Source organism: Salmo salar, chromosome 13, assembly GCF_965601325.2.
Source record: "Salmo salar chromosome 13, fSalSal1, whole genome shotgun sequence".
In the NCBI taxonomy this organism is placed as follows: Eukaryota; Metazoa; Chordata; class Actinopteri; order Salmoniformes; family Salmonidae; genus Salmo; species Salmo salar.
The window spans coordinates 18,200,001-18,222,250 of NC_138303.1; the positions used below are offsets into that span (position 1 = coordinate 18,200,001).

General features: G+C 43.9%; 1 protein-coding gene across 1 annotated transcript in view; it reads left to right on the top strand.

The window, feature by feature from the left end:
* The window catches only part of LOC106566523 (ERC protein 2), a 353,915-nt gene that overhangs the window by 248,125 nt on the left and 83,540 nt on the right, over positions 1-22,250 (top strand). The window contains exon 11 of the mRNA XM_082959688.1: positions 13,487-13,675. Coding sequence (XP_082815814.1) covers positions 13,487-13,675 — 189 coding nt within the window. The remainder of the gene's footprint in view (positions 1-13,486; positions 13,676-22,250) is intronic.

The following is a 22,250-nucleotide window of genomic DNA, read 5'->3' on the forward strand; positions in this document are numbered from 1 at the left end:
CTTGGTTACACATACACATGCTCACAGTCCCACACACACAGCCACACACACAGCCACACACACACAGCCACACATGCATGCTGGGATAAACATTGTTGCTGGCCTAACTTACAGCTCCGTACACTACCTAATATGGCTACAATTAGATCAGCTGGAAATCCCTATATGGCTACAATTAGATCAGCTGGAAATCCCTATATGGATACAATTAGATCAGCTGGAAATCCCTATATGGCTACAATTAGATCAGCTGGAAATCCCTATATGGATACAATTAGATCAGCTGGAAATCCCTATATGGATACAATTAGATCAGCTGGAAATCCCTATATGGATACAATTAGATCAGCTGGAAATCCCTATATGGATACAATTAGATCAGCTGGAAATCCCTATATGGATACAATTAGATCAGCTGGAAATCCCTATATGGATACAATTAGATCAGCTGGAAATCCCTATATGGCTACAATTAGATCAGCTGGAAATCCCTATATGGCTACAATTAGATCAGATGGAAATCCCTATATGGATACAATTAGATCAGCTGGAAATCCCTATATGGCTACAATTAGATCAGATGGAAATCCCTATATGGCTACAATTAGATCAGATGGAAATCCCTATATGGATACAATTAGATCAGCTGGAAATCCCTATATGGCTACAATTAGATCAGATGGAAATCCCTATATGGCTATAATTAGATCAGGTGACTTCACAGAACGCTGAAGTATCTTTATTTCACTATACCATATCCCACATATTTTCCATAGCTACATTTAGGCTCTTGTACATCTGAAATTATTATAGTCAGTGTTCGCAAAAGGACAATAGTTCCACCTTGCCCTCTGATAGGCCGGGTTGAGCTTATGGGGAAGAGGCTAGAGGTCAATTAGGAATAAGGCATATCACCTGTTTCCTCTCCATAAACGATAGTATCAGCTCACCTCCATTCCGGCCCCGTCTCACCTGAAGAACATAAACTACTCCATAAAGGACTACTCTTCCCCGTCAGATGTCACTCCACTGACTTCCTGTAGTCCGATCTGTTTGCAGCAAATAGTTCAATAAAACAGGCAGGAGTACAGAATTGATTTAATTAAAGTTTTATATTGGGTGTATCTACCTACGGCCAGTGCCTTCGGAAAGTATTCGGAACCCTTGACTTTTTCCACATTTTGTTACGTTACAGCCTTATTCTAAAATTGATTAAATAAAAAAAAATCCTCAGCAATCTACACAAATTACCCCATAATGACAAAGCGAAAACAGGTTTTTAGAGACTCGAAATTGAGCTCAGGTGCATCCTGTTTCCATTGTTCTCCTTGAGATGTTTCTTCAACTTGATTGGAGTCCACCTGTGGTAAATTCTAGTGAATGAACATGATTTGGAATGGCACACACCTGTCTATATAAGGTCCCACAGTTGACAGTGCATGTCAGAGCAAAAACCAAGCCATGAGGTCGAAGGAATTGTCTGTAGAGCTCCAAGACAGCATTGTGTCGAGGCACAGATCTGGGGAAGGGTACAAAAACATGTCTGCAGCATTGAAGGTCCCCAGAACACAGTGGCCTCCATCATTCTTAAATGGAAGAAGTTTGGAACCACCAAGACTCTTCCTACAGCTGGCCGCCCGGCCAAACTGAGCAATCGGGGGAGAAGGGCCTTGGCTCAGGGAGGTGACCAAGAACCCGATGGTCACTCTGACAGAGCTCCAGAGTTTCTCTGTGGAGATGGGAGACAACCATCTCTGCAGCATTCCACCAATCAGGCCTTTATGGTAGAGTGGCCAGACTGAAGCCACTCCTCAGTAAAAGGCTCATGACAGCCCGATTGGAGTTTGCCAAAAGCCACCTAAAGACTCTAAGATGGTCTGATGAAATAAAGATTGAACTCTTTGGCCTGAATGCCAAGCGTCACTTCAAGGGGAAACCTGGCACCATCCCATATGGTGAAACATTGTGGTGGCAGCATCATGCTCTGGGGATGTTTTTCAGCAGCAGGGACTGGGAGACTAGTCAGGATAGAGGGAAAGATGAGCAGAGCAAAATACGTAGAGATCCTTGATGAAAACCTGCTTCAGAGTGCTCAGGACCTCAGACTGGGGAGAATGTACATGTGACATTTCAGATTTTAATACATTTTTAATAAATTAGCAAACATTTATAAAATTCTGTTTTTGCTTTGTCATTATGGGGTATTGTGTTTAGATGGATTATTATATTTAAATCAATTTTAGAGTAAGGCTGTAACATAACAAATTGTGGAAAAAGTCACGGGGTCTGAATAGTATCTGAAGGCACTGTACCTCCATAGTTTTGTTTTGTTTTTTACACTCTGCCTGCAAACACACTGGATGCTTCAGAATACATTGGAAAGATTGAACTATTCAATGATGAGAGATATACTACCCTTCAAAAGTTTGGGGTCACTTAGAAATGTCCTTGTTTTTTAAAGAAAAGCAACAATTTTTGTCCATTAAAATAACGTCAAATTGATCAGAAATAGTGTAGACATTGTTAATGATGTAAATGACTATTGTAGCTGGAAACTGCAGATTTTTTATGGAATATCTACATAGGCGTACAGAGGCCCATTATCAGCAACCATCACTCCTGTGTTCCAATGGCAGGTTGTGTTAGCTAATCCAAGTTTATCATTTTAAAAGGCTAATTTGTCATTAGAAAACCCTTTTGCAATTATGTTAGCACAGCTGAAAACTGTTTGAGCTGATTAAAGAAGCAATAAAACTGTCTTTCTTTAGACTAGTTGAGTATCTGGGGAATCAGCATTTGTGGGTTCGATTACTTGCTCAAAATGGCCAGAAACAAAGAAGTTTCTTCTGAAACTCGTCAGTTTATTCTGAAGGCTATTATTCTGAAGGCTATTCCATGCGAAGAATTGCCAAAAAACTGAAGATCTCGTACAACGCTGTGTACTACTCCCTTCACAGAGCAGTGCAAACTGTCTCTAACCAGAATAGAAAGAGGAGTGGGAGGCCCCGGTGCACAACTGAGCAAGAGGACAAGTACATTTGAGTGTCTAGTTTGAGAAACAGACGTCTCACAAGACCTCAACTGGCAGCTTCATGAAATAGTACCCGCACAACACCAGTCGCAACGTCAACAGTGAAGAGGCGACTCCGGGATGCTGGCCTTCTAGGCAGAGTTCCTATCTCCAGTGTCTGTGTTATTTTGCCCATCTTAATCTTTAATTTTTATTGACCAGTCTGAGATATGGTTTTTTCTTTGCAACTCGAATTGCTGCAAAGAAACCACTACTAAAGGACACTAATAATAAGAAGAGACTTGCTTGGGCCAAGATGCACAATCAATGGACATTAGACCGGTGGAAATCTGTCCTTTGGTCTGATGAGTCCAAATTTGAGTTTGTTGATTCCAACCGCTGTGTCTTTGTGAGACGCAGAGTAGACAAATTGATGATCTCCTCATGTGTGGTTCCCACCATGACATTTACATTTAAGTCATTTAGCAGACGCTCTTATCCAGAGCGACTTACAAATTGGTGCATTCACCTTATGATATCCAGTGGAACAACCACTTTACAATAGTGCATCTAAATCTTTTGTGGGGGGGGGGGGGGTTAGAAGGATTACTTTATCCTATCCTAGGTATTCCTTAAAGAGGTGGGGTTTCAGGTGTCTCCGGAAGGTGGTGATTGACTCCGCTGTCCTGGCGTCGTGAGGGAGCTTGTTCCACCATAGGGGTGCCAGAGCAGCGAACAGTTTTTACTGGGCTGAGCGGGAACTGTGCTTCCGCAGAGGTAGGGGGGCCAGCAGGCCAGAGGTGGATGAACGCAGTGCCCTCGTTTGGGTGTAGGGCCTGATCAGAGCCTGAAGGTACGGAGGTGCCGTTCCCCTCACAGCTCCGTAGGCAAGCACCATGGTCTTGTAGCGGATGCGAGCTTCAACTGGAAGCCAGTGGAGAGAGCGGAGGAGCGGGGTGACGTGAGAGAACTTGGGAAGGTTGAACACCAGACGGGCTGCGGCGTTCTGAATGAGTTGTAGGGGTTTAATGGCACAGGCATGGAGCCCAGCCAACAGCGAGTTGCAGTAATCCAGACAGGAGATGACAAGTGCCTGGATTAGGACCTGCGCCGCTTCCTGTGTGAGGCAGGGTCGTACTCTGCGAATGTTGTAGAGCATGAACCTACAGGATCGGGTCACCGCCTTGAGGCATGGAGGAGGTGGTGTGATGGTGTGGGGGTGCTTTTCTGGTGACACTCTCAGTGATTTATTTAGAATTCAAGGCACACTTTACCAGCATGGCTACCACAGCATTATGCAGCGAAACGCCATCCCATCTGGTTTGCACTTAGTGGGACTATCATTTGTTTTTCAACAGGACAATGACACAAAACACACTTACAGGCTATGTATTTAGACGAAGAAGGAGAGTGATTGAGTGCTACATCAGATTACCAGGTTTTCACAATCACCCGCCCTCAACCCAATTGAGATGGTTTGGGATGAGTTGGACCGCAGAGTGTAGGAAAAGCCGCTAACAAGTGCTCAGCATATGTGGGAACTCCTTCAAGACTGTTGGAAAAGCATTCCAGGTGAGAGAATGCCAAGAATGTGTAAAGCTGGGCAAAGGGTAGTGTCGTGTCTTTGGCATCATTAAAGATGAAGACTGTAATTTTATCAAATCAATTCTCTGTAATTATTATTACGTGATTAAAATAATCATGTACATTTAATTAACTAGGAAGTCGGGGCACCACGGAAAATCTTCAGATTACAAAGTTATAATTTTCCAAATATAACTCTTCCAATATTTTAATATCTGATCAATTAGTCTTCATCTATGAATTAATTATTCTTTACCTCATGTCAGTCTCATTTGAACGTCGTAAATTGTTGGTTATCTGCACGAACCCAGCCTTTACTATAAATCATCCATACACCAATTGGCTTAATCATTTATTTACTAACTAACTAAATAATCACAGAAATGCATAAACAAACAAACAGTAGATATTGGTTACTAACAATGACAGGGAAGATTCCCTAGTGGGCTAAACTGTTATGACTGCTTGGTGGACAAAGGGAAGGGGGTGTGGACTGAGAAAGAGTGGGAAAGACAAAATGCATTTATTACGCAGTCTATAATAATATACACTCATTCGAGAATAATTGCAAGTACATATTTATGGTGTATGTCATTGTTGTCTTCTTTGGAATCCGGTCTGTCTGCTGGAGAGTTAATCCGAGTCTCTCTCTCTCTTTCCCTGAAGATCAAAGTATTTTGTGGTTAAATAGGTACTTCAGAGTACCATTCTGAAATGTTTTCATAGAATAGATGTTTCAGTGGTTGTCGGTATTCACATCCCAGGTTTACATCATTTCTAGCTGCAGACTAGTAATTAGTATCTAAGATTTGCTCTTATTCTGTAGGGATCGATAGTCTCAGAGTTTAACCATTTCCAGCCGTGTAGCCAATGCTCCACGTGGTATGGTTAGGAATTCAACAACCAGCTTACACTGAGGTTTTTGTGGTCTTAACTATTCGCAATCACAGCTCACACTGTGGGTTTGATTAGTCTGAAGAGGATTTTCTTAGGAGGGGCTTTTATTCGTAACAGTAGAAGAGGGCGGTTCCATGACACCAGATCATGTCTGTGCTCACGGGGGCGTGGCCACTGACTAGTTAAACTTTACAGGGAATACAATTCTCTCAAAATTAAAGGTTAACATCACATTACATCATTTCACAAATAGTTTCATCTTTACTCATTCATTTTATACAAGAATTAGATACAAACACCATAATTGAGAAATGTACACATTCCAAGATATAGTTATATGTGTTTCCTGTGCTTCGTGAGGTTTTTCCCATTTTGGGGATTTAGGAGTTCGGCCACGTGAAATCCTTTGTTCACTCTGTGGTCTCTCTGTCTGCATGAAAAGGGGAAGAGCGTCTCTGCCAGGAATTTACGACCTGAGACAACAGAACCTGGGTGTAGGAGAGAGGGGGAAGCCACGGTCTACACCCAGAAAGGGCCACGTCATGACAATGGTTACTTTGAAGAATCTAAAATATATTTTGATTTAACACTTTTTTGGTTACGACATGATTCCATATGTGTTATTTCATAGTTTTGATGTCTTCACTATTATTCTACAATGTTGAAAATAGTAAAATAAAGAAAAACCCTTCAATGAGTAGGTGTGTTCAAACTTTTGATTGGTACTGTATACCAACGACCTTCCTTATCTGAAACTCAAGCTACTGTATTTGCAGATTATACTACAATTTATACAGCAAGACAATCGGTTCAACAGGTACAGTAAGCTCTACAAGTAGATCTGGGAAATATTAGGGAGTGGGTTTGCCGGAACAAACTTATTTTGAATGCCAAGAAAACCGCCAGGAAAAGGCCAACACAGCATGGGATGCCATTAAGCATGCAGGCAGTACAAATTGAGGAAGTGGCAGATACCAAACTGCTTGGGCTGCAGCTAGACAACTGCTTATCATGGTCGACTCAAATAACTCATCTTACTCATCTATTTAAAAAAGCATGATCAGAAGGATGTCTCCCGGGAAATATTCTTAAGCAAACAACCCAAGCATTAACTGGGAGTCAGATGAACTACTGTTCTGTGGTCTGGGGACATGCATCAACAAGTCAAATTAGAAGGCTGCAGATTGAACAGAACAAAGCAGCAAGGATGTTTTAAGGTGGAGATATGGTTCTTCTGTTGTAGTCATGGTCAATGCTCTTGGGTGGTCATCAATCAACAAGATCATTGAAAAAAACATGCTTCTTTTATTTCACAATGTACACCATTTAAAACGGCCAAACTCCATTCACAAGAGTATTCAGTTGCTAAGAGACAGACATTCAGTCAATACTAGGAATAGATTGTCCATCATCTATGTGTTATCCCGACAGAAAAGAGAAATAGGCAATATAAAATGTTTATTCAGAGCAATAAAGAAATTGAATAATTTATCTGAGCTAACCAGAAACCTTTCAATATATACATTCAAACAATAGTTTTGAACCATTTAAATGTAATAAATTGAAGGTTGTGCAGGACTATGGCAGATGAAGGAACCCATCCATCTTTCCATCCATCATTATCTGGTCAAGATGTTAGTGGATTATGTCTGTTGTTTGTAACAGTGTGCTATATTTGAAAATGTGATTGTATTATAACGTTTAAGGACTATTGGAAGATTAGTCCAAATGAGGAATAAAATAGATCCTAATAAAATAAAGAAATACATTCCCTTATCCCACCTTTTCTCACCTTACTCCACCTTATATCACCTAACCTCACCTGACCCCACCTTATCTCACCTTACCCCATCTCACCTTACCCCACCTCACCTTATCTCACCTTACCCCACCTTATCTCACCGTACCCCACCTCTCCTTACCCCACCTTCTCACCTCACTTTACCCCAACTCACCTCACCTGACCTCACCTTGCCCTACCGTATCTCACTTTACCTCACCTTACTCCACCTTACCCCACCTTACCTCACCTGACCTCACCTTGCCCCACCTTATCTCACTTACCTCACCTTACCCTACCTTACCTTACCTTACCTCACCTCACCTTACCTTACCCAACCTTACCCCACCTCACCTTATCCCAACCACCTCACCTTACCGCACCGTATCTCACCTTACCCCACATTCTCACCTTACCCCCACCGTTAACTCATATTATCTTACCTTACCCCACCTTATCTCAAATCATATCAGATGTATTTATAAAGCCCTTCTTACATCAACTGATATCTCAAAGTGCTGTACAGAAACCCAGCCTAAAAACCCAAACAGCAAGCAATGCAGGTGTAGAAGCACGGTGGCTAGGAAAAACTCCCTACAAAGGCCAGAACCTAGGACGAAACCTAGAGAGGAACCAGGCTATGAGGGGTGGCCAGTCTTCTTCTGGCTGTGCCGGGTGGAGATTATAACAGAACATGGCCAAGATGTTCAAATGTTCATAAATGACCAGCATGGTCAAATAATAATAATCACAGTGGTTGTCGAGGGTGCAGCAGGTCAGCACCTCAGGAGTAAATGTCAGTCGGCTTTTCATAGCCGATCATTGAGAGTATCTCTACCGCTCCTGCTGTCTTTAGAGAGTTGAAAACAGCAGGTCTGGGACAGGTAGCACGTCCGGTGAACAGGTCAGGGTTCCATAGCCGCAGGCAGAACAGTTGAAACTGGAGCAGCAGCACGGCCAGGTGGACTGGGGACAGCAAGGAGTCATCATGCCAGGTAGTCCTGAGGCATGGTCCTAGGGCTCAGGTCCCCCGAGAGAGAGAAATAAAGAAAGAAAGAGAGAATTAGAGAGAGCATACTTAAATTCACACAGGACACTGGAGAAATACTCCAGATATAACAGACTGACACTAGCCCCCGACACATAAACTACTGCAGCATAAATCCTGGAGGCTGAGACAGGAGGGGTCAGGAGACACTGTGGCCCCATCCGATGATACCCCCAGACATGGCCAAACAGGCAGGATATAACCCCACCCACTTTGCCAAAGCACAGCCCCCACACCACTAGAGGGATATCTTCAGCCACCAACTTACCATCCTGACACAAGGCCGAGTATAGCCCACAAAGATCTCCGACACGGCACAACCCAAGGGGGGGCGCCAACCCAGACAGGAAGACCACGTCAGTGACTCAACCCACTCAAGTGACGCACCCCTCCTAGGGACGGCATGGAAGAGCACCAGTAAGCCAGTGACTCGGCCCCTGTAATAGGGTTAGAGGCAGAGAATCCCAGTGGAGAGAGGGGAACCGCCTAGGCAGAGACAGCAAGGGCGGTTTGTTGCTCCAGTGCCTTTCCGTTCACCTTCACACTCCTGGGCCAGACTACACTCCATCATAGGACCGACTGAAGAGATGAGTCTTCAATAAAGACTTAAAGGTTGAGACTGAGTCTGCGTCTGTCACATGGGTAGGCAGACCATTCCATAAAAATGGAGCTCTCTAGGAGAAAGCCCTGCCTCCAGCTGTTTGCTTAGAAATTCTAGGGACAATTAGGAGGCCTGCGTCATGTGACCATAGCGTACGTGTAGGTATGTACGGCAGGACCAAATCTGAAAGATAGGTAGGAGCAAGCCCATGTAATGCTTTGTAGGTTAGCAGTAAAACCTTGAAATCAGCCCTTGCCTTAGCAGGAAGCCAGTGTAGGGAGGCTAGCACTGGAGTAACATGATAAAAAATGTTGGTTCTAGTCAGGATTCTAGCAGCCGTATTTAGCACTAACTGAAGTTTATTCAGTGCTTTATCCGGGTAGCCGGAAAGTAGAGCATTGCAGTAGTCTAACCTAGAAGTAAAAAAAGCATAGATTAATCTTTCTGCATCAATTTTGGACAGAAAATGTCTGATCTTTGCAATGTTACGTAGATGGAAATAAGCTGTCCTTGAAACAATCTTGATATGTTTGTCAAAAGAGAGATCGGGGTCCAGAGTAACGCCGAGGTCCTTCACAGTTTTATTTGAGACGACTGTACAACCATCAAGATTAATTGAAGATCTCTTTGTTTCTTGGGACCTAGAACAAGCATCTCTGTTTTGAGTTTAAAAGTAGAAAGTTTGCAGCCATCCACTTCCTTATGTCTGAAACACAGGCTTCCAGCGAGGGCAATTTTGGGGCTTCACCATGTTTCATTGAAATGTACAGCTGTGTGTCATCTGCATAGCAGTGAAAGTTAACATTATGTTTTCGAATGACATCCCCAAGAGGTAAAATATATTGTGAAAACAATAGTGGTCCTAAAATGGAACCTTGAGGAACACCGAAATGTACAGTTGATTTGTCAGAGGACAAACCATTCACAGAGACAAACTGATATCTTTCCGACAGATAAGATCTAAACCAGGCCAGAACTTGTCTGTGTAGACCAATTTGTGTTTCCAATCTCTCCAAAATAATGTGGTGATCGTTGGTATCAAAAGCAGCACAAAGGTTTAGGAGCACGAGGACAGATGCAGAGCCTCAGTCTGACGCCATTAAAAGGTCATTTACCACCTTCACAAGTGCAGTCTCAGTGCCATGATGGGGTCTAAAACCAGACAAGCATTTCGTGTACATTGTTTGTCTTCAGGAAGGCAGTGAGTTGCTGCGCAACAGCTTTTTCTAAAATTTTTGAGAGGAATGGGAAATTCGATTTAGGCCGATACTTTTTTATATTTTCTGGGTCAAGGTTTGGCTTTTTCAAGAGAGGCTTTATTACTGCCACTTTTAGTGAGTTTGGTACACATCCGGTGGATAGAGAGCCATTTATTATGTTCAACATAGGAAGGCCCAGCACAGGAAGCAGCTCTTTCAGTAGTTTAGTTGGAATAGGGTCCAGTATGCAGCTTGAAGGTTTAGAGGCCATGATTATTTTCATCATTGTTTCAAGAGATATAGTACTAAAACACTTGAATGTCTCCCTTGATCCTAGGTCCTGACAGAGTTGTGCAGACTCAGGACAACTGAGCTCACCTCACAACTGAGCCTTATCTCACCTCACCTTATCTCACCTTATCTTACCCCACATTATCACACCTGCTAATACAACTAACCACTAGTGTCTGACCCAGCCAGACCCTTCCAAAGGTGTGTATGTGACTGTCTGTTCCCTATCCTTCCTAACTACCTGTTACTCACCATCTAGTCAACTCCTCTCTAATCTCTCAGTAAGGACCAGTGTCACTCACCTCCCAGTCTACACCTCCTCTAACTCTGGTGTCTAGCAGACCACAACCTCCTCTAACTTATACCAGAGCCTCTCTCTCTCTCTCTCTCTCTCTCTGTCTCTCTGTCTCTCTCTGTCTCTCTGTCTCTCTGTCTCTCTGTCTCTCTCTGTCTCTCTGTCTCTCTGTCTCTCTCTGTCTCTCTGTCTCTCTGTCTTTCTCTCTCTGTCTCTCTCTCTGTCTCTCTCTCTGTCTCTCTGTCTCTCTTTCTGTCTCTCTCTCTGTCTCTCTCTCTCTCTGTCTCTCTCTCTCTCTGTCTCTCTCTCTGTCTCTCTGTCTCTGTCTCTCTCTGTCTCTCTGTCTCTCTCTCTGTCTCTCTCTGTCTCTCTGTCTCTCTGCTCTCTCTCTCTCTCTCTCTCTCTGTCTCTCTCTGTCTCTGTCTCTCTCTCTCGCTCTGCATATTTCAGTGTAATTTGAATCATTAGTGGAGTAAAGGAGTGTGATTCATCACCCATAAGCCTCCCAGCCTGCAGCTATGCTGAGGAACAACACATCACTAACCACTCTGTCACGGCACTGATATAATCCAATGAAGTCTTCATCTGAATTCTGAAATATGGATGACGTCTGACAGAATTACCATAGTTTCATTAGTAACTATGCCTTGCCCAATTGATGACCTGTCAAAGGTTGTTCGTTAGCGCCCTGCTTTTTCAGTCTTCGGCTGCTTTCAACACATTTATTCCCCCAATCCCACACAAACAGCCAATCATTTCTAACTCTGTGAACTCAAAGTTTATTTTTCCCGGGCGGACAGTAAACAATTTCAAAGTAATTTCAGTCAACGTGAATCAATCTTTATCATTTCAGAGGGAAATTGGTTTTTGAGCAAGGGTCACACCAAAACCAAAATAAATGACATTCACAAAGTGAATTTAACCCTTTACACTCGAGGGAATTGGCCTACATGGATCTTCAACTCTTAGGTACTTTGGGCTCTCCTAGTTGAGTCGTTGAGGAACTAGAACAAGCACACTTGTAGTGGTTTCATTTGGAACACAAACCTGCATCCCTACCATCACAATTACTGTTTACAGAATCCAAAAACCATCCATTATAAATCCCAATCTGGGTCATGTGGAGAAAATTTGAAAGCCTGTTCTATTACCAACATAACTCACTAAGTTATAAAATATGATCATAAAGTGTTAGGCTTTCACAAGGCAATTCAGAGAAAGAGAGAGTCATTTTGGTGCGCATAAAAAGGAGTCATGAGTGCATTCAGGTATGTGTTTTCTTCACAATAGCCTAACATAGACTCATTCTGTTCAGAACAACCCAGGGTATGATGCCATGTCATCTTGTAACTGTACATCAAACATAGTGATCATAACACTGTATAGGACATGAGTTTTATGATTTGGAAATGTGAAGTGCACATTTGAAATCATGGGTTTTTGGCTTGATTTCAAACACAAAAGTGGTATTTATCTCATCTTTCAAAATACATCAAGTCATTTAATTTACAGCATTTACCTCATTCTGATCTTTTTTTTTTGCAAAAGTTTCCCCGTTACCAGGAGGGATGGTGCTCAAGTTCAGAACGTCAGTCAGTATAAAACCCCCATAGCACTGTGAAGCACAAAGCCTGAGCTCTGACGTCATGTATAGCATTACTGTACAGCCACTACGTTCAAATTTAGGTGCTTATTAGTGACCAAATCTGCCATTTTCAACCGTATACAGGTACGAGTGTATCACTTTTGCAGTGTTATAGCCAATGTGAGGTGAGAATTATAGCACAGTTTATCTGCTGTGAATCATCCAGGTGCTGAATATTGGTGGAGGAACGGGTAGCTGCATATTGATGGAGGAACGGGTAGCTGCATATTGGTGGAGGAACGGGTAGCTGCATATTGGTGGAGGAACGGGTAGCTGCATATTAGTGGAGGAACGGGTAGCTGCATATTGGTGGAGGAACGGGTAGCTGCATATTGGTGGAGGAATGGGTAGCTGCATATTGGTGGAGGAACGGGTAGCTGCATATTAGTGGAGGAACGGGTAGCTGCATATTGGTGGAGGAACGGGTAGCTGCATATTGGTGGAGGAACGGGTAGCTGCATATTGATGGAGGAACGGGTAGCTGCATATTGATGGAGGAACGGGTAGCCTCATATTAGTGGAGGAACGGGTAGCTGCATATTGGTGGAGGAACGGGTAGCTGCATATTGGTGGAGGAACGGGTAGCTGCATATTGATGGAGGAACGGGTAGCCGCATATTGGTGGAGGAACGGGTAGCTGCATATTGGTGGAGGAACGGGTAGCTACATATTGATGGAGGAACGGGTAGCTGCATATTGGTGGAGGAATGGGTAGTTGCATATTGGTGGAGGAACGGGTAGCTGCATATTGGTGGAGGAACGGGTAGCTGCATATTGATGGAGGAACGGGTAGCTGCATATTGGTGGAGGAACAGGTAGCTGCATATTGATGGAGGAACGGGTAGCTGCATATTGATGGAGGAACGGTTAGATGCATATTGGTGGTGGAACGGGTAGCTGCATATTGGTGGAGGAACGGGTAGCTGCATATTGGTGGAGGAACGGGTAGCTGCATATTGGTGGAGGAACGGGTAGCTGCATATTGGTGGAGGAACGGGTAGCTGCATATTGGTGGAGGAACGGGTAGCTGCATATTGGTGGAGGAATGGGTAGAATGAGTTTCTCCCATTCCATGGAAAGGGTTTTGAGTTTGAGAAATGCAAAACACACTATAAATTGTAAATGTTCTCCTCCAGACCCAGAGTAGGATGAAGCTCATAGCAGACAACTATGATGAAGAACATCTACACCCTCATCATCCTCACCATCCTCACCACCCCCACCCGGGGGTACACCCGGCTCACCAGGCACACCCTGCTCACCCACACCACCGGACCCCTGCAAGAGGGCCACCCCACGCCAACCACAGAGCCCCAATGGACCAGGTTAGTACTCTCTCACACACACACACACACACACACACACACACACACACACACACACACACACACACACACACACACACACACACACACACACACACACACACACACACACACACACACACACAGCTGAAAGATGTGATTAGACATTGATTTGGTATGTGCTAGGTTCTTCTCCTCTCTCTTTGTCTGAGCTGACAGTAATACACATATCATCCTCAGAGGCAGCTACTTGTGGTCTGATCATCATCAAAGAAATCCCCTCTCTCTTCTCACCTCCATTCCTCCACCACTCCATCTCCATCTTTGCCAACTTACAGTCATTTAGATATGAGGCTGCCAGATAAGTATTTTTGATTTATGTGTGAGGTTAGTTTATACTCCCCCCTCATATAAAACTCTCTCTGAGTTTAGTGTCAATAACATCATCATCTCAGGATCATCTCCAACTTCCCTTAGGACACTCAAATTAGTCCCTGTTAGAAGAGAGCTCAATGGATACAGTGTCTTCCGAAAGTATTCATAACCCTTGACTTATTCCACATTTTGATATGTTACAGCCTGAATTCAAAATGGATTCAATATATTTTTTTCAGCTATCTACACTCAATACCCCATAATGAAAAGTGAAAACAGGTTTTTCTGAATTTTTGCAAATGTACATAAGTAAATGAGTCAATACATGTTAGAATCACCTTGATTACAGCTGTGAGTCTTTCAGGGTAAGTCTCTGAGAGCTTTGCTTGGATTGTACAATATTTGCACATTATTCTTATTCTGTCAAGTTGGTTGTTGATCATTGCTAGACAGCTATTTTCAAGTCTTGCAATAGATTTTCAAGCCGATTTAAGTAAAAAATGTAACCAGGCCACTCAGGAACATTCAATGTCATCTTGGTAAGCAACTCCAGTGTATATTTTGGCCTTGTGTTTTAGGTTAAGGTTTTGTCCCCCAGTGTCTGTTGGAAAGCAGACTGAACAAGTTTTTACTCTAGGATTTTGCCTGTGCTTAGCTCTATACTGTGTATTTTTATCCTAAAAAACTCCCTAGTCCATGACGATGGCAAGCATACTCATAACAAGATGCAGCCACCACCATGCTTGAAAATATTAAGTGATACTCAGTGACTTGTTGTGTTGTTTTCGACCCAAATATAACACTTAAAGTTAATTTCTATGCCACATATTTTTGCAGTTTTATTTGAGTGCCTTATTGCAAACAGGATGCATGTTTTGGAATATTTGTGTTCTGTACAGGCTTCCTTCTTTTCACTCTGTCATTTAGGTTAGTATTGTGGAGTAACTACAATGTTGTTGATCCATCCTCACTGTTCTATCACCGCCATTAAACTCTGTATCTGTTTTAAAGTCACCATTGGCCTGGACCATGGACCTTCCTCTCCAGGAACTGAGTTAGGAAGGACACCTCTATCTTTGTAGTGACTGGGTGTATTGATACACCATCCAAAGTGTAATTAATAACTTCACCATGCTCAACGGGATATTCAATGTCTGTTTTGTGTATTTTTGTTAGGGTTAGATTTAAGGTTAGGAGGTAAGTTCAGGGTAAGGGAAAATAGGATTTTGAATGGGACTGAATTGTATGTCCCCACAAGGTTAGTTATACAAGACTGTGTGTGTGTGTGTGTGTGTGTGTGTGTGTGTGTGTGTGTGTGTGTGTGTGTGTGTGTGTGTGTGTGTGTGTGTGTGTGTGTGTGTGTGTGTGTGTGGGGGGGGGGGGGGTGAATATGTGTGGGTGTGTGAATATGTGGGTGTGTGAATATGTGTGTGTGTGTGTTGTGAGTGTGTGTGTGTGTGTGTGTGTTTGACAGAAGCAGCTTGGGGGCTATCAGGTGTGCTGTCTGGATAGTCTCCCATTGATAAGAGTGTCTCTTGCATTATATGCACTAAGAAATCATTTAAGGTGTACATTTTACATGGGAAGGTTTAACACCAGGCGGGCTGCAGCGTTCTGGGTAACTTGCAGGGGTTTGATGGCACAAGCAAGGAGCCCAACCAACAGTTGCAGTAGTGCAGATGGGAGTGCCTGTATTAGAACCTGCACCTTTTCCTCTGTGAGGTAGGGTCCTACTCTGTGGATACTAGTCACTGTTTGATGTTTGCAGAGAACGACAGGGTGTTCTCCAGGGTTACGCCAAGGTTCTTTGTACTCTGGGAGGGGGACACCATGGAGTTGTCAACCGTAATGTAAAGGTCTTTGAGCGGGCAGGCCTTCCTTGGGAGGAAGAGCAGCACCATCTTGTCGAGGTTGAGCTTGGGGTGGTGGTCCAAGCTGAGATATCTGGCATGCACGCAGAAATCTGTGTCACCACCTGGGTGTCAGAAGGGGGAAGGAGAAAAGTAATTGATTGTCATCCTCAAAGCAATGATAGGAGAGACCATGTAAGGATATGACGTAGCCGAGTGACTTGGTGTATATAGAGAAGAGGGCCTAGATCCAAGCCCTGGGGGACACCAGTAATGAGTACCTGGTGCAGAAACAGATCCTCTCCAAGTCCCCTGGTAGGAGCGGCCTGCCAGGTAGAATGCAATCCAATAGTGTGGAGAAACTGAGACGCCCAGGATAAAGGAAGGAAATAGTTTCCTAGGGTTAGAGGCAGAAGCTCGAAATTTAGAGTGATAGAAAGTGGTTTTAGAAGCAGGTACAGAGGAAGAGAAGTTAGAGTGAGTGAAAGGATGATAGGTCCTCCTGAAGTTTAGTTTTCCTCGCTCAGCTGCTTGCAGCCCTGTTCTGTAAGCTCACAATGAGTCACTCAGCCACGGAGCGGGAGGACCGAGCCGGCCAGGAGGAAAGGGGACAGTGCGAGTCATAGGATGCGGAAAGGGAGGAGGGTGAGGCAGAATCAGGAGACAGGAGGAAGAAGGATTTTAACAGAGATGATAGGATAGAAGAGTAGAGAGTAGTGGGAGAGAGAAGGCGAAGTCATGTGCCGTCACACTCTATCTGGGTAGGGGCTGAGCGGTTAGGGTTGGAGGAGAGGGAGACCATCTGGGTAGGGGCTGAGTAGGTAGGGTTGGAGGAGAGGGAGACCATCTGGGTAGGGGCTGAGTGGTTAGGGTTGGAGGAGAGGGAGACCATCTGGGTAGGGGCTGAGTAGGTAGGGTTGGAGGAGAGGGAGACCATCTGGTAGGGGCTGAGTAGGTAGGGTTGGAGGAGAGGGAGACCATCTGGGTAGGGGCTGAGTAGGTAGGGTTGGAGGAAAGAGAGACAGAAAAGTAAACAAAGTAGTGATCAGAGACATGGAGTGGGGTTGCAGTGTGATTAGTAGGCAAACAGCCTCTAGTAAAGATGAGGTCAAGCGTATTGCCTGCCTTCTGAGTGGGGGTGGACTGGGAAAGGGGGAGGTCAAAGAGGGGAAAGAGAGAGTTGGAAACAAATTAATCGAAGGCAGACATTGGGACGAAGTGCGGTGAGCCATCGTCAGGAAATGGTCTTGTCAAGGAACTCTTTAACCCAAGCGTCCCACCCTAGTCAACACCCAGTGGAATCGCGTCGCGCGAAATACAAAACCTCATAAATGCTATAACTTCAATTTCTCAAACATATGACTATTTTACACCGTTTTATAGATACACCTCTCCTGAATCAAACCATGTTGTCCGATTTCAAAAGGCTTTACAGCAAAAGCAAAACATTAGATTATGTTAGGAGAGTACCCAGCCAGAAATAATCACGCAGCCATTTTCAAAGCAATTAGATGCATCACAAATACCCTAAACACAGCTAAATGCAGCACTAACCTTTGACAATCTTCATCAGATGACACTCCTAGGACATCATGTAACACAATACATGCATTTTTTGTTCGATAAAGTTCATATTTATATATAAAAACAGCATTTTACATCGGCGCGTGACGTTCAGAAAATCTTTTCCCTCAAATGCTTCCGGTGAATCAGCGCTACAATTTACAAAATTACTATTCGAAAACATTGTTAAAATGTTATATTGTCATTCAAAGAATTATAGATTAACATCTCGTGAATGCAACCGCTTTGCCAGATTTAAAAATAACTTTACTGGGAAATCACACTTTGCAATAAACGACGTGGTATGCTCAGAAAAATAGGCTAGGCGATACATGTTAGCGCCATCTTGGAACTATCAACCATCAAAAATACTATTGTAAATATTCCCTTACCTTTGATCTTCATCAGAAGGAACTTCCAGGAATCCCAGGTCCACAACAAATGTAGTTTTGTTCGAAAAAGTTAATAATTTATGTCCCAATAGTTCCTTCTTGTTAGCGCGTTCCGAAGGCTACTCAAAATGTACCGTAGTGCGGGACTTGTCGTCACGAATGTGCAAGAAATATATATTTAAGTTCGTTCAAACATGTCAAACGTTTTATAACATAAATCTTTAGGGCCTTTTTCAACCAGAGCTTCAATAATATTCAAGGTGGACGATTGCATTGTCTTACTAAACGTTTCGAAAGGGGAGGGTAGCCATGGGCGGCCGCGTCATAGTAGTAAATGACCCTCCCCCTGTGACCAAGTTCCACAGCCTCTCTTTGGGTCAGTTTGTACCATAGAAGACTCAAACCACTTTGTAAAGACTGTCAACATCTAGTGGAAGCCTTAGGAAGTGCTAAATGATTAATAAGCCCCTGTGTGTTTCAATGGCAAAGGTTTGAAATGATTTCCACACATCAGATTTCCATTTCCTGTTAGGATTTGTCTCAGGGTTTTGACTGCCATATGAGTTATGTTATACTCACAGACAGCATTCAAACAGTTTTAGAAACTGTAGGGTGTTTCCTATCCAAATCTACTAATTATATGCATATTCTAGTTACTGGGCAGGAGTAGTAACCAGATTAAATCGGGTACGTTTTTTTATCCGGCCGTGCAAATACTGCCCCCTATCCCCAACAGGCTAAGGGCACCTTGTGGGTGATAGATGACAACAATGTTAAGCTGGAGTGGACAAGTGACAGTGACAGCATGGAACTCAAATGAGGAGATGGACAGGTGAGAGAGGGAGAAAAGAGAAAATCTCTACTTAGGAGAAATGAGTAGACCTGTTCCACAATCGCGACGACCAGATGCTCTCGGACTATGAGAGAAAACATAGTCAGATGAAGAGAGAGCAGCTGGAGTAGCAGTGTTCTCTGTGGTGATCCATGTCTCTGTCAGGGCCAAAAAGTACTGGGACTGAAGGGCAGCATAGGCTGAAATGAACTTTTGAGTTCATGACCGCAGATCAGCAGTTCCAAATGCTGCCAGAGACCATGAATTCCACATGGGTTGTGCACGCAGGGTACACTAAATTAGAAGGATTGCATCCAAGGGGTGGGTAGCGTCTGCAAAGCCTATATGGAGAGGAGTGAACAGGTATAGAGAGCACACATACTTGCCAAAGCTACAAAACAGCAAAATGAGATCATCTGAAAATAACTAGGTAAGATACTCAACTGACAGAGTGGTGTGGAGCCTTCCTCTCTTTCCTTCCTTGATTAACTGCAGAAAAACTTGGCAGAACTGTCCTAGCTTTGCCACGAGACCGCCACTGACACGAACCCGCTTACACGACTGCCGCTGACACGACCCTCGCTTACACGACCTCTGCTGACACGACCCCCCGCTGACACGACCCCCCGCTGACACGACCCCTGCTGACACGACCGCCGCTGACACGACCCCCGCTGACACGACCCCCGCTGACACGCTGACACGACCCCCGCTGACACGACCGCCACTGACACGCTGACACGACCCCCGCTGACACGACCGCCGCTGACACGACCCCCACTGAGAAAACGGGAGACTGAAGTACTAATACTAATTGATAATACTAATTAACAATACCAATTGATAATACTAATTGACAATACGAAGATGAAGAGCACACATTCCGGTACAACAACAGTCACACATTCCAGTACAACAACAGTCACACATTCCAGTACAACAACAGTCACACATTCCGGTACAACAACAGTCACACATTCCGGTACAACAACAGTCACACATTCCAGTACAACAACAGTCACACATTCCAGTACAACAACAGTTACACATTCCAGTACAACAACAGTCACACATTCCAGTACAACAACAGTCACACATTCCAGTACAACAACAGTCACACATTCCGGTACAACAACAGTCACACATTCCAGTACAACAACAGTCACACATTCCGGTACAACAACAGTCACACATTCCGGTACAACAACAGTCACACATTCCAGTACAACAACAGTCACACATTCCGGTACAACAACAGTCACACATTCCAGTACAACAACAGTCACACATTCCAGTACAACAACAGTCACACATTCCAGTACAACAACAGTCACACATTCCGGTACAACAACAGTCACACATTCCAGTACAACAACAGTCACACATTCCAGTACAACAACAGTCACACATTCCAGTACAACAACAGTCACACATTCCAGTACAACAACAGTCACACATTCCGGTACAACAACAGTCACACATTCCAGTACAACAACAGTCACACATTCCGGTACAACAACAGTCACTCATTGCCCTGCCCCTTGATCCTGGTTGATGTGTAAACGATCAGCTGTAAGTTATGAGCAGGTAGCAGTTCACACATCAAGAAGTACACTGGGAAGACAGGCAGCACTTAAAGTAGATGGCCCTAGCTAGCAAAAAGACACTACTAGACCATAACAGATAAAGACTACAATTATACTTATCACTCCTGGAGATATCAGGAGTCCTCTTGCTATAGAATAAAGTGCTGCCAAGGGTGTGCCTAACACAGTTTCCCCTAACCAACCACCGCACACAACAATAGAGCAGTAAAACTGGCCTCTTCTCCTCCTTTCATCTCCTTCACCTGCACTAATGTACAGTATATTTGGCTTTCACCTATCCTTTGTTTTAAGACCGCTAAAGGAGATGAGGAGAGGTTAGGGAGAAGGGAGGGAGGATAGGTAAGAGTGGAGAGTGGAGAGGAAGCCACTTTAGTCTATTGGAATGCTTATACTGTAGAACACATGCACTATAGATAATCATCTTGCCCCATTACCACCTGCTACTGACCTCTTCTATTTGTTTAATAATGTTCTTATTGTTCTCTAATTCATGTGTGATTGGGGAAACTCCGCAAGACACTCCTTTGTGTGTTTGTGTCTGTGTGTGTGTGTCAAGGGGATTTCCAGATAGGAGTAGAGGTGCTGGAATCACACGCCTGTTCCCTCAGACAAGCACCATTGCATGTTTCAAGCATGCTGTTTAAACATGACCCAAGCTAACACACAATGGGATATCCCCACTATTACACACACCACTTCTAATATAAATATCTCTCACTCAATATGGCCTCCTGCACTATTTAATAGAGACATTGTTTATAGACCTGACATGCAGCATAACGCGGTAGCTTGCTACAAGCAACTTCTCAGACTCTTAAGTCAGAAAGAAAAAGGCCAGCAGTGAAACTATGAATTAGACTGCTCGGAAGCATGCAGAGAATAACAAAATAACTCGTAAATCTGGGCCAAATGGCTGGAAATGCCCCCTTAAAATGGAACCTTTACATGTGTAAAAGGGATAGCACACTGTATGCAAAGTGAAATGGAAAGCTGAACGTAAAGCTATAGGCTGGAAAAAGTTTAAACTGTCGTTAGCGTTAAAGACAACCTGTATAAATAGCAGACTATTGTGCTCTCTCGATGTCTCTGCTATTGTTCTCTCTCTCTCTCTCTCTACCTCCCCCTCTGCCTTGCTCTCCCTCTCTCTCTGTGTGTGTATCAATCTCTCTCTCCCTCTGTCTCTCTCTCTATTTCTCTCTCTCTCTGTGTGTGTATCAATCTCTCTCTCCCTCTGTCTCTCTCTCTTTATTTCTCTCTCTCCCTCTCTCTCTGTGTGTGTATCTATCTCGCTCTCTTTATTTCTCTCCCTCTCTCTCTCTCTGTGTGTGTATCTATCTCTCTCTCCCTCTGTCTCTCTCTTTATTCCTCTCTCTGTGTGTGTGTGTATCTATCTCTCTCTACCTCTGTCTCTCTCTATTTCTCTCTCTCTGTGTCTCTCTCTCTATCTGTCTCTCTCTCTTTATTTCTCTCTCTCTGTGTGTGTATCTATCTCTCTCTCCCTCTGTCTCTCTCTCCCTCTGTCTCTCGTGTCCAACACGCTCTCATCAGAAACCACAAACACACTCGTTCCCAGCTGCTTTCACAGAGGTCATCCCAATCAATTTTCCTCATGTCTGACCTTTGACCTATAGTGGAAGTTCCGCAGAGGTCACCATAGGGTGTGTATGTGTGTGTGAGAGGTCAGATTAGGGTCCCTGACATGAAACTGTTTTCCCTCTAAACACAGTGCCCCTCTCTGCCTTTTATCTCTCTCTTTTATCTGAATGTGATTAATTACACTATTTATTTTTCCTCACCATCTCTTCCTCCCATCACCCACTCCTCCTCTTCTTCCCTTGTCTCTCCTCTCCTCCACCCCACATTTCCTACTTCCCAACTTCTTCCTTACCCCTTATTTCTGTTTCTCCTCCTCCTCCTCTCCCATCCTCTGCTCCAACTTTCCCTTCTGTTTTTCTATTCTCCACCCCTCATAGCTGG